This window comes from Ovis canadensis, chromosome 14, assembly GCF_042477335.2.
Source record: "Ovis canadensis isolate MfBH-ARS-UI-01 breed Bighorn chromosome 14, ARS-UI_OviCan_v2, whole genome shotgun sequence".
Taxonomy (NCBI): Eukaryota; Metazoa; Chordata; class Mammalia; order Artiodactyla; family Bovidae; genus Ovis; species Ovis canadensis.
Genome location: NC_091258.1, coordinates 27,185,830 through 27,201,097, shown reverse-complemented (window position 1 = coordinate 27,201,097; position 15,268 = coordinate 27,185,830). Strand labels below are relative to the sequence as shown.

At 61.2% G+C, this 15,268-nt stretch overlaps 1 protein-coding gene across 7 annotated transcripts in view; it reads left to right on the top strand.

Moving 5' to 3' along the window:
* Positions 1-1,782: 1,782 nt before the first annotated feature.
* PIEZO1 (piezo type mechanosensitive ion channel component 1 (Er blood group)) overlaps positions 1,783-15,268 on the top strand; it is a 56,970-nt gene continuing 43,484 nt past the window's right edge. For 6 of the 7 annotated variants that reach the window (XM_069552662.1, XM_069552661.1, XM_069552660.1 and 3 more), the window contains exon 1: positions 2,139-2,285. In XM_069552662.1, coding sequence (XP_069408763.1) covers positions 2,222-2,285 — 64 coding nt within the window. In that variant the 5' untranslated portion in view covers positions 2,139-2,221. Of the gene's footprint in view, positions 2,286-15,268 lie in introns of all 7 variants that reach the window. The other variant, XM_069552663.1, reaches the window with a different exon arrangement.

Sequence of the window (15,268 nt, the reverse complement as noted above, 5' to 3'; positions counted from 1 at the left end):
AGGGATTGTTCCATATTGATATACAGAGTGTTGCTTGGGTCTCTAACTGCTTTGAAGCCTCCATTGCAGGATACACTGTGATTTCTTTAAGGGCTCCTAACTTGGCCAGAACAGTTCGGTCTTTTCCAATCTTGCTGCTCACAATTCTTGGAAGCATACCTTGTGCTCCTTTGCAGGGAGAGTTCTTGCTCTGTTCTGGAGCCAGACTGGAAGGTGGGAAGCGCTGTCAGCCAGGTCCCTGAAGCCGTGGTGGGTCTAGGGACTTGCTCGCCCGGGGCTCTCCTCCCCTTATCTTCATTTTCTGAGTCCTCCTGCTTCTCTCTTAGGCTTTGCTCTTGGGACAGAGTCTAGAACCTTGTACCCCAGGCCTTAGACAGACTCAGCTTAAGGAAGTGATTTTTAAGCTTTTTGGTTTTCGCATTTAAACCCTTTATGCAGACAAGGCCCTGTGTCCCATGTCCTGAGAAGGGCCCTCAGCTGCCCCGGTCATGCCGAGGGCAGGCCAGGCAGAGGACAGGGCGTGGGGAGCCCTGACCCTGATGCTGAGTCTGTTCTGCCCATTTCTCTGGGTGAGCCCCGCTCCCTCTGCCCCCCTCTCTCCAGCCCATACCCCAGGAAAGAAGGATGATGGAGGGTCACCTAGGGGCTGATGGTGACCCCTCAAGCAGGTGTGTCACTTCACATCATTTTTACATGGCTTTGTCTGAAGTCTTCACAGTTTTGCAGCTGAGCCCCCACCCCATCTCATGGACGTCCCCTGAGGCTTGGAGAGGCGGGTGGCCTCCTGGGCAGAAGGCTGGCACCCAGGGGAGCCGCTGTGGGCTGTCCTGCAGTTTTCTCTGCTGATGCTGGTGCTGCTCAGAGATGCTGGCCACATCCTTGCCAAGGGACGGCTCCGGTGGCCAGGTTCCAGCCATCTCTAGAGGCTGGGAATAGGTAGCATTTACGGGCAGTCCTGGGACTCTCAGTTAGCTCAGGCCCATGTCCCCAAACTCCTTTGGGTTCTGACCTGAGGAGGAACCCTGAGGCTAAAGTCTCAAGAGGTCCAGAAAAAGTCCGGGGTCAGACATGACTCCAGGAAGGAGCAAGCAGAGAGGCAGGGAGAAACGCGATCAGCACTGAAATTCTAGCTTTCATGAAAGTCCACTGAAAGTTTCTGACTTGAAGAGTGGGAAGCTCTGGGCCTGTGTTGGAGCTGCAGCGCCAGCTTCCTCAGGTGTCCTTGGGCCCTGAGTCCTGCCACCTCCGCCTTTGCACACTGGGCGGCTCTTTTTTTTCTCCTTTCCCAGCCCAACTCAAAGTGGAGAAGGCCAAACTGGGGTGGCCAAGTGAAGTGCCCAGTGCAGCCTGGATTCAGACCCTGGCCTGTTGACCCAAGGACAGTTCTCATTTCCTTCCTACAGCAGGGTCCGTGGTGGTGGTGGTGGTGGTGGTAGGCGGAGGCGCTGGTGGAACCCTCCGAGCCACTCCACGGTCCCAGGGGGCGCTGCGGGCCAGGGAGCAAGGTTTCAGCTGCTCCTGCCACGCGGGGCGCACTTGCGAGTGGGGTGCTCTCCGAGAAGCCTGGGGCTAGGGCACTTTTCCCGAGCGCTTCGGGCTGCGACGGCTGGGGAGGAAGCTGCCCCGCCCGCACCCACGGACTCCGAAAGGCCCCGCCAAGGCTGTTGAGGGTGGGGGGGTCTTATAGGGAAGTGCGCCGAGCGGGGTTCTCCGGCCCCCACTGGACATCCCGTACCGTGAGAGCCAGTGCCGGGCACGAGCCGCGTGGAGCAGCAGAGTGGGTGCCGGGGCGCGCCAGGCCGTCGGGGAGGCGCGGGGGCGGGCACGCCGGGAGGGCGGGGGCCGAGCTTATAAAGGCCCACGGGCTGGCCGAGGGAGGAGGGAGCCGCCGAGCCGCGTCCCGCCCTGCTCGGCCTCCGCGAGCAGCCGAGAGAGTCGCGAGCCGCGCGCGGCGCTCCGCCGCGGGGCAGGGCTGACACCGGAGCGAGCGCGGACCCCGGCCGTCGGCACCGGCGGGACGCTGCGGACCCTGGCCCTGAGAGGAGGAGCAGGAGGAAGCGGAGGCGCTCAGGTCCCTGCTGACCAGCCGGGGTCCTGGCCGCGGCACGCGGCACGTGCGGCGACCCGCCCTGTGCGCCATGCGCCGGCCGGGGCTCCCCCGCACCGCCCCTTAGCGCCGCGCCGGCCGAGCGACCCTGGCCGGCCCCGGGGCCCCTCGGGCATGGAGCCGCACGTGCTCGGCGCCGTCCTATACTGGCTGCTGCTGCCCTTCGCGCTTCTGGCCGGTGAGTGGGGGCGTGCGCGGAGGGCTCTGGACTGGGACAGGGTCTGCGTCCCCGCTCCCGGCATTCCGGCCAGGCCACCCGGCGAGAATGGTCGAGCAGAGGATGGTGCGCGGGCGGACGCGGAGATTCCCCGGGACGCCCGGCCCTGGGCGCCCGCATTCCAGAAGCATGAGAGCGCCGGGCCCGCCGGGAAGGCCGGGGCCCCGTCCGAGCGCCAGGCTGGGAGGGCGGCGGCGGGGTGGCGGGCAGATGGCACCCTGGCGCCCACGAAGGCCGGCGGCGAGCGCCCCCCGGAGAGGGCGGCGGATGCCTCGGCCCGCGGCGCTGGGGGTAGGGACACGGGGACAGGGGAGGAATGTCGGCCCCCCATGGGAGGGGCCGGGGCGTCGGTGAGTGGGGCACGAATCTCTTTTTCTCTTTCGTGTTAAAAAAAAAAAAAAAGCGCAAACTTGCATCACGACTTCCTGACCAATCTGGGAGAAGGCGGGCTTCCTGCCTGGAGCTGTTTAATCTGGAGCCTCTGGAGCAGAACTAACGTCGTTGTGCCCTGGGCTCGGCCCCCCTCACTCTTCCCCTTCCCGTCCCCACCCCCGGCCGAACTAGGGCCTGCCCTACTCTGGAAAAAATAGTTCGGGTTCCTCCCTGCCTTCCCGGTGCCCTGGCTCCTCCGCTGGGCTCTAGAGCTGTGGGAGGGGCTGGGGGTGGCTCTGATCTGGGCTTGGGGAGAGGATGCCCCCAGAAGACTCTGGTCTTGGTGCCAGAGCTGAGGTCCCCACCCTGGCATCAGTGTCCCCAGCTTGTGCTGTCATCTGCGCCCCTTCCGGAAAGCTCTAGCTGTGGTTCTTGTTGTTCAAGGCCCCTCCCCTGTGCACTCCCCCTGGCCTCCCTGTGCCCAGGGCAGAGTGCCGGAGCCTCATTTCACCCTTCACACGCCAGCCCTTGGTCCCCAGCTCCCTCTTCTGGGGCTGCCTCTACTGGGTGTGAGCTGAAAAGTGGTCTGATTAATTCAGAGAAACAGGGAATGGTTTGCACTGTGAGTCTGTCTGTTGGGTGGAAATCCGTCAGACCATGGTGGGTGTTGGTGGTTTTACTCTGAAAGTCTTTGCAGAGACTCTTAAATCTCTCCAGGTGGACTCTGCCCGCTTCTGTCATAGGTGGGCGTGGGCTCCAGTGGGCCAGGAATGTGGGGGCCCGGAGCAGCCGGCACCAACTCCCACACAGACTGTGTTTTGATTTGTAGCAGAGAAAGGTGGTGAAACTTGGGAAAATTTCAGGACAGGAATCAATGAAAACCATTGAGGTCAGGGAGGAGGGTCTGAGTCAGCCTTGTGTGGACAGAACAGCCCAGGATGTACTGGGAAGAGCACAGGGTCAGCCGGCCTGTCTTTCTCCTCTAGCCTTGGGAAAACACACGTTAACAGGCCAGGAAAAGAGACCCAGCTGGAGGCCAGGCTCAGAAGCCGGTAACCTTCTCACTGCAGGCTCGCCTCTGTCGGCCCGCAGCACACCTGCTGCCTCCTTAGCCTCCGAAGACACACACGAGAAGAATCAGGTTGGCCTGTGCGGGAGGGGCCTCCCTCCTGAAGGGCATGCCTCCCCACACTGTGCAGTCTCCTTGTTCAGGGTCAGCAGACTTTTCTCTGATGAGCTGGATAGTAAATATTTTCACATTATCAACTCTTCTGATATTTTTTCCAGCCATTAAAAAATGTAAACACCGCTCCTAGCTTGTGGGCTGCAGCAAAACAAATGGTGGAGCCAGGCTCAAACTGAGAGTTGGAGTTTGTTGACCCCGAGAATTAATCTGTGTTCATTGGGCCCTTGGCTGCAACTCAAGTGGGTGATGGAGTTGGGGGGAGGGTAGGTCTCTAGTTTCTGGATGCGAGATGGAGCTACTCAGGGTTCCCACCTGGGCTGTATTGGAGTCTCCTGGGAGCTTTTCACATCCTGATGACTAATTTTTTGTGTGCTTGGCTCAGCTTTTCTGTAAACCTGAAACTGTCCCCCAAAATAAAGTCTATTAATTAAAACCCGGATACCCAGGTCATACCCCACACGGATTCTGTGTCTGGGTGTAGGACTTGGACTTCCATGTTTTTTCTTGAGCTTCAGGGGAGGGTGATGTAGAGCTGGCCGAGAGCCCTGCCAAGTGACACCTGAGAGGTGGAGGCCGGACGCCAGCTCTCGGGGCCAGGTGGCTCCCGAGGGATCTTGCTGTGCTGCTGGCTGGAGGCGGGATGGTTGCCCTGCTGCCTTCTGAGCACCCCTTGCTCTGTGACGAGCTTCGGTAGAAATGGTTAGTTCGGCAGTGTTTTCAAAGTGAGTGGTGGGTGCTGGATGGGCCATCTGAGGGTTTGGGTTATCCTAGGGCACCCCTCGCCTCCCAAAATCCCACTTCTACTTCCTTAGTACATCAGAGACCCCCAGTCTCCCGTCCCGGAAAGGGTGACAGCCTTCATCATTTTACCTGTTGTCCCTGCAGCCCTGAGGGGTCAGGACCCAGAACCGAAAGCTTCTAGAGAGACGTCAGGATAGAACACTTTGTGATTTCCCCGGGAACGGCCCCGCCCCCAACTCTTGACCTAATGGGGCGGGGGCAGCCTGAAGGTCGCACTGTAGCAGCGAGGCAGGTGGTGAGAAGGTGGGAACTGTATCACTGATCGGCAGACACGTGCAGGGCGGCAACATGGCTTCCTCTTGTGGGATGGGGCTCCGGCCTCTCGGGCACGCCCACCGCATGCCACGTCACCTGCCAGCCTGTCACTGCTGTGTCACCGTTTAGAATGGGGACGCTTCCTCCTCTATGTAGGGGATTCACTATCACTGTCTCAGCACTGCTGTGAGGCAGGCAGGAAGGCAGTGGGAAGGCAGTCCTAGGACGGGGGCCCCTGGTAGGAATGCGGCCCCGAGAGTCCACCTCAGCTCCTGGGCTCCCAGGCTCTTGGAGCCAGCAGCAAGCCCAGGCTGTCCTGTTCAGAGACCCCCTCAGAGCTGGGGCTGGGTCTTGCTCTCCTCTGCCACCTTAGGGAGGAGACTCGGCCTTGGCAGCTCCTGCCCGCTCCCAGGACTGATTATTTTGCAGGGCTCAGGTGTCTGGCTGATGGGCCCCAAGGAATCAGTGTGATCAGGGAGGGGCCGGGGTCAGCCCAGGAGCTGAGGACAGCCACCCCACCAGCATCTGTACCAGTGGGAAGGGTCCTGCAGAGGAAGTGCTGATGGAGCGGTGGGGAACGTCTTGGGTCCTGGCTGTGAGGCTGCTTCCTGGGCGGTGTCTCTCCTCTAACACTTTCAGTGCTCAGAGATGGAGAGGGAAAGGGGCCCTCTGCTCTGTGTGCAGCCGCAGGGGACTGCCTTCTGTGGCGGGGCCACCGCAAGGGTTGAGGATAGCCCCTGGGCCTGCCCCTTATCTTTAGGGCCCAGTGTGAGCTGTCTCTTATAGGAAGCCACTCTTGACCACCCTGGTCCGATGAAGTATTGGTCTTTTCTGTGTTTTCTGTTTTTAGAAATATATAGACTTTAAAAAAAAAAAAAAAAAACACTTAGTCTTTTATTTGCCCAAGGCCAGCTGTTGCAGGCACTGAGGCCTCAGGACTTACCGAAGGGGTGGGGGGTGGGGTGAGCCATCCTGCCCCCTGGTGCTGCCTGCCCCTCCTGCTTCCTTCAGGAGATGGGAGAATAGATAAAGTGTACGGTGTGCCACCAAGCATCTCCTCAGCTTTGTGTGTGTGTCAGCAGCTCAGGTGTCCGACTCTGCGACTACATGGACTGCAGCCTGCCCAGCTCCTCTGTCCAAGGGATTCTCCAGGCAAGAGTGCTGGAGTGGGGTGCCATTTCCTTCTCCTAGACATTTTTTATGCCGACTTCTCCCTTCTGGTTACCAAAGCAGTTTTCCTTCCTCCTTGGGGTACAGGCTCCAGGTGTTACAGAGGCAGGTGAGAAGGCTGCCCTGAGTGCCGCCAGGAGGTGGGTCAGTGCCCTCTGTGGGAGCTTCTCCCACTCTTGACCTTTGAACCCCTCTGAGTTGAGCCTGCTCTCTGGATGAGGATCGGGGGGTTGGGGGATGAGAATACAAGCAGGTTTTCCTTCCCAGGGCAAGTGAGTTGCGTACCTGTTGTCAGGTGTTACCTGTGGAAGAGCCCAGGGTGGGCAGCCCCAGGGAGGCTAGGGGCTGGCTTTGTAGGACAAGCTCGAGGCGGTGCCAGCCTCTGCCTTGCCTTGACTTGCCAGGCTGTCACCCCTCTCTCTGGGCCTCAGTTTCCTCACCTGTAAAAGAGACAATAAAAGCTTGAAGGCCAATACCAGGTCTCTGATCTCTTGGCCTCTGGACGGGGCAGGGCAGGGCAGCCCTCCCTTGCACAGTGAATGGGTCCATGACACACAGGGCTGCCCACTGGCCACAGGTGGTTTCCAGGGTGGGAGGTGTGGTGTCCAGGGCCAGCCTGGCTACCCGGCCTGACACCTGCCTGCCCAGATTCCTGTGCTCACGTGAAACCTGTTCCCAAGTTCATTCAAGCATCATCTCACCAGGTCTCTTGAGATGGAGCTCCAGGCAGGCTCCTAGGCTCTAGTTCAGGGCCAGTGGCGGTGGGATGGGAGGGGCTGGACCTGCTCTCCTCTGTAACTGGGCCGAGGTTTCCTTGGGTGTAAAGGGAGGTGTGGATCCCCCCAGCTTCCGGCACCTTGGTCCTGTAAGGGCCTTTGCCATGTTTGTTCACACTGTGCTGAGTCCAGATGGGAGAGAAACATGGTGCCGTCAGTGATGCCGTCCCCGGGGGTGTCCCCTAGTGGATGCCATACAGCTCGAGGTCCAGGCTGCGGGGCGCTGGCGGGGGGCACCGGGCAAGACCAGTCTGCCAGAGGGAGAGAGGTTGTCTGCCATGCTGGACAGGGGGCAGAAAGGCAGATCCAAGGTGCCAGAGCAGTGCACCCAGGGTCAGGCCATCTGTGGAAGGTGGTCAGTGAGTGGCCTGCAAATGGGGACTCCAGTCCCCTGGGTGGCCAGTCGGAGGGTTGAGGTGGGGTGGAGAGGGAGGGGCAGCGCCCAGTGGGCAGTCAGGCAGGAGGGACTTGATCCCCGCCCACGTTTTGATCTGTATTAACTGTTCACTACAAAAGTAATGTATGAATACTTGTCATAAAATAGCCAAGAGTTAAATCAGAAGAGAGTAAGTTTCTTCTCTCATCCTTTCTTCTCCCTTTCGTCCAAAGCAAGGCCCTTGTCGGTGGTGAGGGCCTGAGGTTGCTGTGCCCCCACTCGTGAGGTTAGGTGGCTCCAGCGTTTGGAGCCATGGCAGTGCCCTGTGGCTGGGGTTCTGCGGGTGCCCGGGGTCACCAGCCTCTGCCCTGGGGAGGACGCTGCGAGGCTGAGGCCCGGCACTCGGGCAGCCCTGGAAAGCCACCAGCGGTGCGATGGGCAGTGCTGGCCCAGACCAGCCGCCCTGGGCACCTCAGGCCGACGTGCGTGGCCTCCCCCTTCCGTGCACCGTCTCGGGCCTTTGCCGAGTGGGGCGGGTCGATTTTTCTGGTGTGTTTTAATCACATAATTATAGGGAGTATTTTTAGTTCCCTGTAACGGCCGGCTGTTTACCAGGCTCCGACCTGCACTGTTTGTCTCCCAGAGTATATATAGCTGGGCCTCCTCTCCTTCCCTGGGGTCAGGCTAAAGCGGGACCATGGCCACCTCAGCCGCCTCCTGTGGTTTCCTTTGCCAGTGAACAGGCGGCTGAACCGGGCCCCGTAGCTTCCGCAGAGCGGGAGGGGCCTGGGGGCTTCTGTCCTCGAGAGCAGATGGGGGTCTGTCCCGAGTCCGGAACCGCTGACCGCGCGGTGGGCCGTGAGGGACACGCCTCTTGGGCCCTGTCCAGGCTCGGCCGTGACCGTGGCGGTGCCCAGGTGTGCAGGTAGCCCGTTCCCTGGCTCTCCCCACCTCCCCTGCCCTTCAGTGGCCTCTGGTGGATCCTTTGAGGGAAAACAAAAGAACAGGACTGCTATGTGCACAGATTCCCTGGGCCCGCATGAGCAGCCAGAGGCCTGTGATTGCGGCTAGGATCGCGGCCCAGTCTGGAGGGACCAACCGAGAAAGCACGCGGCTTGGGTGCCCGGGCAGGGGCCTCGGAGCAGAAGCCTCACCAGCCTCAGGCCTGAGTCCCGGTCTCTCTCATGTCCTGGAGCCACCAGGCCTGTGACCTGTGGGCTGGGCCCTGTCACACCCCAGCCTCCCCCTGGGGCCCAGGCTCCTGTTCTGCCTCCATTCCCACTCCCCCGAGTCCCTCCCCCTCATTCACCCCCTTCCCTCCCCCTTATTCAGCCGCATCCCTCCCCCTCATTCACCCCCTTCCCTCCCCTTCATTCACCCCCTTCCCTCCTCCTCATTCACCCCCTTCCCTCCCCCTCATTCACCCCCTTCCCTCCCCCTCATTCACCCCCATCCCTCCCCCTCATTCACCGCCCTCCCAATTCTGTCCTCTCATTCACTTGATTCATATTTACAGTTAAAACACTGAAACAACACATCATTACAACAGCATTAACAGGTGCTTTTCAAAGGGAAGCACGCTCTCCTATTCTACTCCCCCTCTCAGCTGCTTCATCCTCCCCTTTTGCCCCTCCCTGTCAATGGCCAGGGGTCATAGTGACCATGGGGCTCTCCCAGGAGCCCTCAGAGGCTGTGCAGCATGTACCTGGCTCCCCTGCTGGGAGAGTGTCCCTGGGTCGCTTCATGGGGGAACGAGTCAGCCTCATGGCAGAGACCCCAGTGGGTTCCCATGGACCCAGGGGCACCTGGGACAGGTTTGTACAAGTTGCCTTTGTGATGTCACAGGGCAGGTCCCCAGGCCCCTAACTGCCATGTGCCTGTGTGGGCAGCCGGCACTGACCATTTCCTCCGTTCATGTGGGCACACAGCTCTGCATCATGTCTTTGCCTCAGGGTCCACTCACCCCCCCACTCCAACTCTGCAGCCTCCATCCACGTCCACTGGCATCACAGCCTCTGCTTGGACAGATTCGGGGGCTCCAGGCTCCCAGCTCTGCTCCCAGATGCGTCCCATGGCAAGGTGGCCTTCCCAGTCATTCGAGAGCTGCCTGCTGCCCACCATGCCCTCTCCTGTGCGTTCACCTGGCACGGGGCCCCCCAGGTTTCTAGTCTCCCCTCAGGATGAGTCTCCACTCGCTTTCCTGCACCTGAGGGTGGGCAGTAGTGGCCCCGTGTCACCCAGGGCGAGAGCTCTGGTCGTGGTGCCCCTGCCTCCTGGGAGCCGCCCACTCCGGCACCTGTCAGCACACGGGGGGCTCCTCGGTCCCTGCCTCCGGCTGCACCTCTTTCCCTGCAGAACTTCCATCTGGCCCCCCAACTCCCCGAACCTGTCCTCACCCTGGAACTTGCCAGCTGTCCCCCTGCCACCACCTCCCACGGCCACCCCTCTGGCCCCCCCAACACTCGCTTGGCCCAGATTTAGGAGACTCTGGGGTCTCCACGGAGCCCCCAGGGGAGGACGGCACAGCTCACACATCAAGCTCTGCACGGGGACAGCTGGAGCTCGGGGTGGAGGGCAGGCCTCACAGTTGAGGCTGGGTTGACAGTCGAATGCAGCCATGTACCACCTTCCCCAAGGACTTGGAAAACGTTTCCACCTCTTGCGCTGCCCCCCCGCCCTGCCCTCAACTTGGTTTTGCCTGCTCTGGGGGTCCATGCTTGAGGGACCCCTGGGGGCGTGTACTGCCGTGTCTGCTGTCCCCTCAGTACTAAGTTTGTGTGATTGTCAGTGACCGCCTGGTGGTGGTCCCTTCTGGCGCTGGCTTGTCCCCTGAAAGCACTGCCACATTTGCTTATCCTGCCACCCCTCCCGCCTGGCGAGTAGGCATAGGCTGCGAGTAGGCGTAGGCTGCGAGGCGTAGGCTGTGAGCCAGCGCATCTCTACGGACGCACCCATGTGTTTCATTCACTCCTGGGCATCAGGTTGCTGGGTCACGGGCCTCAACTGTCCACTGCAAGTAGGCTCCGATCTGTCCTCTGGTTGGCATTTGGGGATGTTGCAGGGCACCCCACACATGGTGTTGGCCTCTGATTCCAGCTGGTCCGTGGGCGTGAGGTGGCATCTCCTGAGACTTCAGGCTGCGCTACTTTGATGCCAATGATGCTAATCACCTTGGTATCTTCTCTGGCATGTGTCTTTAAGAATCTTTCACCCATTAAAAAAAACTGGATTGTTTATCTTTTTATTTCTGACTCAGGGGGTTCTTTGTGGACGTGAGATGGTAAGCTGCTTATCACCCTTCTGTACTGCATGTGGTTTTCCCTGCCTGTGGCTCACAATCCCAATTGTCATCTTTATGGTGTCCGGTTGAGAGCTAATCATCATCTTTATGGTGTCCGGTTAAGGGCAAGTGTTTTTAGCTCAAAGTCCTGTGAACTCAGATGTTACTGGCCGGGACATCCTCTCCTGCTCCCCCGAGCTGGTGGCGGGGTCTCTGAGTGCTTCCTGGTGGGTGGGCCGCTCCACTCACTGGGCTGGGCCTTCCCGATTCCCCCGCACCCTGCCCTTGCCCTTCCTGCACCCTCTGCTCGCCCTCCCGCCCTAACCCCCTCTGCTGCCCACCCAGGGCTCTGCCAGCTCTCAGACCTCCTCCAGGGCCTCTGTCCTGCCACGCACGGCAGGCTCTTGTCCTGGTATCACTGCTGCCGCTGGGACCCGCACTCTGCCTGTCAGGACGTGTGATCTCCCACAGCCGCTGGCTGCATGAAGTGGGTCCATTTCAAGTCTGCAGAGATGGTCTTGGCCTCCTGACCTCCATTCCTGTGGTCCCCATGGACACGGTGACCAGCTCTTGTTCATTGGCTTTCCCTCCTGACCGTTCCCCACCCCTCAGGATAACACCCCCCCAGAATCGTACCCCCAAGTCCGAGGACAGGACAGCCTTGCTGTTGGATACACACTCTGGGGTGTGAGTCTCATGTGACCCTCGGGGAGGTGATTGGTCCTGGGGGCCTGTCCACATCCAGGGTGGACGGCACCCTGCCTCCTGCCCACTCCTGTCTCCTCTGGGCCCTGCCCAGCTTGGCACACGCTCAGCCTGCCTCTCCGCCCTGTGCGGAGGCACCCTCATGGTTCATCTCCATCCTTGCTGTCGGGGTGGTGCCCATTTGTCCCTGGGTGCTTGTTTCCTTGTCACTGTTGCTGTGGCCCGGCCAGGGTGGGCCTATGCCTAGCCCTGCAAGTGGGAAATGGTTGAGGCAGAGGCCCTGCAGGCTCTGAGCCCTGCCTGCTGCATGAGCGTCCTGCTGCTTATCAGTGGTGCAGACCTTCCCCGCCGGGGAGAATTGGCCTGTCAGGCCCTAATCTCTGGAGGTCAGGGGCGGGGGGCACTGGCAGGGGTGTGGGTGACTCAGAGACAGGGGCTTGACACCCTGTGGGGGCCCCTGAGTGGTCCCAGAGGGGGCCCTGGGGTGGGCAGCATCACAGGTGACCCCAGCAAGGGCCTCTCTCGCCTCTGAAACCTCGTCTTGACAAACGGGCAGATAATGTGACTTCAGGAAGCAGGAGTAGCTCTGAAAGCAAAGTGCTGGGGCATCTTCTGACCTGGAGGCAGCTCTGGCATGGGGGGAGGGCCTGGGCCCTGGATCCTCTGTCCCGGTGTCCCCTGCTCCCTTGGGGGCTGCACCCCGCTTCTGTGGGGCCGTCAGCAGCTGCCCCATCGGACTCTGGTCCTTAGGAACTGGGGGCCTCCGAGGGAGTGGCTTCTATCCCGGGGTTGCAGGTGGAGTCTCTAGCTGGGGGGTCCTCTGTCCAGGCTTTCACTGAATGAACAAAACCTGGGCCACCCAGGGAGGGAGAAGCCTGTGCTCCACTCCCCAGGGGGTGCACCTCCCACCTCACCCCCACACGGCCCCTTTGCCCTCACCATCGCCTCCCTCACACCATGAAGACTGGAAGGGTGACCACACCAAGAGGGCAGTGCCCACCCCACCCCATCTGCTCCCTTCCTCATGAGAGTGAGGCATGAAAGGCTGGAGGCCAAGAGTTGTTGGGGAGGGGGGTGCCCATGCTGAATGGAGGAGCCCTCTGACCCTCAGGGGCCTGGAAGGCACACGAGGCAGACAGAGAAGGAATGGCTGCCTCCAGAGGCAGCTCCCGGAAGCTTCTGGGCTGGACAGGCTGTGTCACATTCCAGAGCCTGAGACACTTCCAGGCGTTTGGGGGGTGTGTGGAGGCGGGGCAGGGGGAGCCCACTCATGTCTTCAGGAAGTGAAGGGTGCCTACAGGGTCTGGGCCATGGGCCGGGGCTCTGGGACTTGGGAGATGAAGGGGCCCCAGGGACGGTGCTGTTGCAGAGGGGTAGGCTGGGAGCAGGTGCGCCCTCTCAGGGGTGACCTGAGGCCCCAGGCGGGGCCGCTGGCGCCACCCCTCAGGCGAGGAGGCGGCAGGCCCTGGAGCCATGGAGGGGGACGGAGCGGAGGCTGTCCTGTTTCTCCTGTCTGCCGGCGAGGGGCCTCGCGCTGTGAGCGAGGCTGCCAGGAGTTAGGCATCCAGCACCCGTCTGCTGGCTCCTTGTAACCTGAAGCTGCTTTCCTCTCTGCCTGCACTCTCTCTGGTGGCTCCTGAGATGGCCAGGCCATCACAGTCCACTGGGCTCTCCGTGTGGGAAAGGGCATATCATCGGCTTCCTCACTTGCCGCCTAGCACGGGGTCCTGGAGTCAGGTTGCTTCTTCCTTGTTCTGATCATAGACCTGGATTGTCAGGTCTAGAGACACAAGATGCTGGATCCAGAGGTAGCGGATGGTCGTGCCAGCACTCTGCTTGGGATCCAAAGTCCTGCAGGGTGGTCCCGGGGCTTCAGGGGTGTTTATGCACAGGTGTTTGGATGTCGTCACCTCTGTGTCACTCCTGTGCATCGGTGCCCTGTCCGGTCCTGTTCTGCGTGCAGAGTGTGGGGGCCCGCCAGGGCTGTCGTGGGACCTCAGGCGGTCCTCGCCTGGTCCTGAGCGCCGTCACAGGCTGCCGCTGGGCTGGGACTCGGGCCCCAGTGCGTGTGGCCACAGTGTGCCCAGCACCTGCCAGGCGGGACTTCAGCACCCGTCCTTTGAGGCCGCATGTTCCTCCCTCTGCCTGCTGGTTGGGGGTACCTTCAGAGCAGAGGAGTGGGGTGGAAAGGCTCCCGGGACAAGCTTTTGTCACCTTTCCGCTCCCAGTCTCCAGCTGGGCCAAGCCCTGGCTCTGCTGCTGGGCGCCCTGGGGAAAGTGACTTAGCCTCTCTGGGCCTTGCACTTCTCACCTTTAGAAGCAGGACACAGTGTGTTGCGGGGAGGCCGTCCAGAGCAGAGCCAGGGTACGGAGCCTTCTCTGCACCAGGCTCCCACGTCTCTGTGCCTGCTTGTAACCTCTAGCTGTGAGACTAGCACCTACCCTGCTTGGCCCTGCAGCCATCAGGGTGACCTGCCAGGTGACGTGGGTGGAAATATTCAGTTCAGTCGCTGAGTGCGAGGCTGCCATGCTGCCGCGCCCACACCCCCAGGCGCCTCTCAGGAAGCCTGGTCGCCCAGCGCTTTAATCAAGGTGCCCTGAGCCTCGGGACATGTGGCAGTCTCACCAGGGGGGAATCTGGAGCAGAGTTGCTGGTGACATCCTGGCTGAGGCGGGGGTGGTGGGGTGAGGACACCTCTCTCAGGCAAGCGCAGTGGAACCAGCTGGGTCTGAATAAGTCACGGTGGCCAGGCACTCCCCTGGGACAGAAGCTCGGACACCACGTGGCCGGCCCTGGCTGCTGGCGGAGGCCAGGAGGGAATGGAGGATGTTGCCTGGAGCCCAGGCCTTGGTGGGGGTGCCAGGGGTTCCTGGAGCTGTGGCAGCTGGCTATGTTTCCTGGTGCCCCCCTCCGACAAGAGTCTGTCTGCTTCAGCCTGACCTCTGAGGGAGTGGCAGAGAGTCTTGCAGCCCAGAGAAGCTGAGCTGGTTCCCAGTCCCAAACTGGATCCTTAGAACCAGAAGTCAGCGGGGCTGTGACCCATCTAGGGGGGTGGGTGTGCGGTTGGCATCAGTGTGCACAGGGACGGGAAGTCCTGGCGTCAGGTTCCTGCCCAGGTTTCCAAGGGATTCGTCTGATGAGGGTGCAAGGATGGAATTGCATGCTTAGCTGGCAAAGGGAGTGAGAAGGCTCCCCGCTGGTGGACATGTCAGTATGGGGGACCTCTCAGGCCTCGGGAGCCCCTCTGGGTAGAAAGACACTCTGGGGGGCATTGGGAGCGGGTTTCTGTGGGCCTCCTCCAGTTTCCTGGCCTTCCTGGCCTCCTGCCACTGGCTGCAGCAGCTGGATGGGACATGGACCTTGCAGCCTGTCCCTGTGTAGCGGGTGCCCCACGGGGACCCAACGGCAGCCAGGTCTGGAGGTGGCCTCCTCCCTGTGATGCCTGGAGCCTGTATGTTCCTAAGGCTTGGCCCTGACCCTTAGGAGCAGGTGGGCCTGGGAGGGAGTCCAGGGTCAGGTGGCAGTGGCGGGAGGTGACCTGAGGCTGGGTTCTGGGCCCAGGGCCCCTGGGCTCTGGGCAGGTGGGCAAGCACAGGCCAGGCTTCCAGTGGGCATCAGCGAGCTCTCTCCTTGCTGCTAGAGAACCACCAGCTGATAACCACCCATGAGCCAGCCTCTGGGATGGATGGTCTTGGTGTCCCTGCCTCACAGCCCCCCAGCCCAGGCTACTGGACTCCTGAGCCAGAGTCCTGTGGCCACGAGGCTGCCCCGCCTGGGAGCTTGTTCTTACAGCTCAGGGCGTCCTCGTCTTTCGTGACCCATCCATCGTGGGTGGCAGCCCTGTGGTGACCATTGTCTGTGTGCTGACCAGCCAAGGCCCTCTGGAGCAGGGCCAGCTGAGACTAGGGGGAAGTAGACAGGAGCTGGCCTGCCCCTCACTGCTAGAGAAAGTCTGTCGATCCCGGCCTCCCTGGGGAGTCAGGGGTGCTGGGATGGGGGCTTTGACCCTGGGGGTGGGGCTG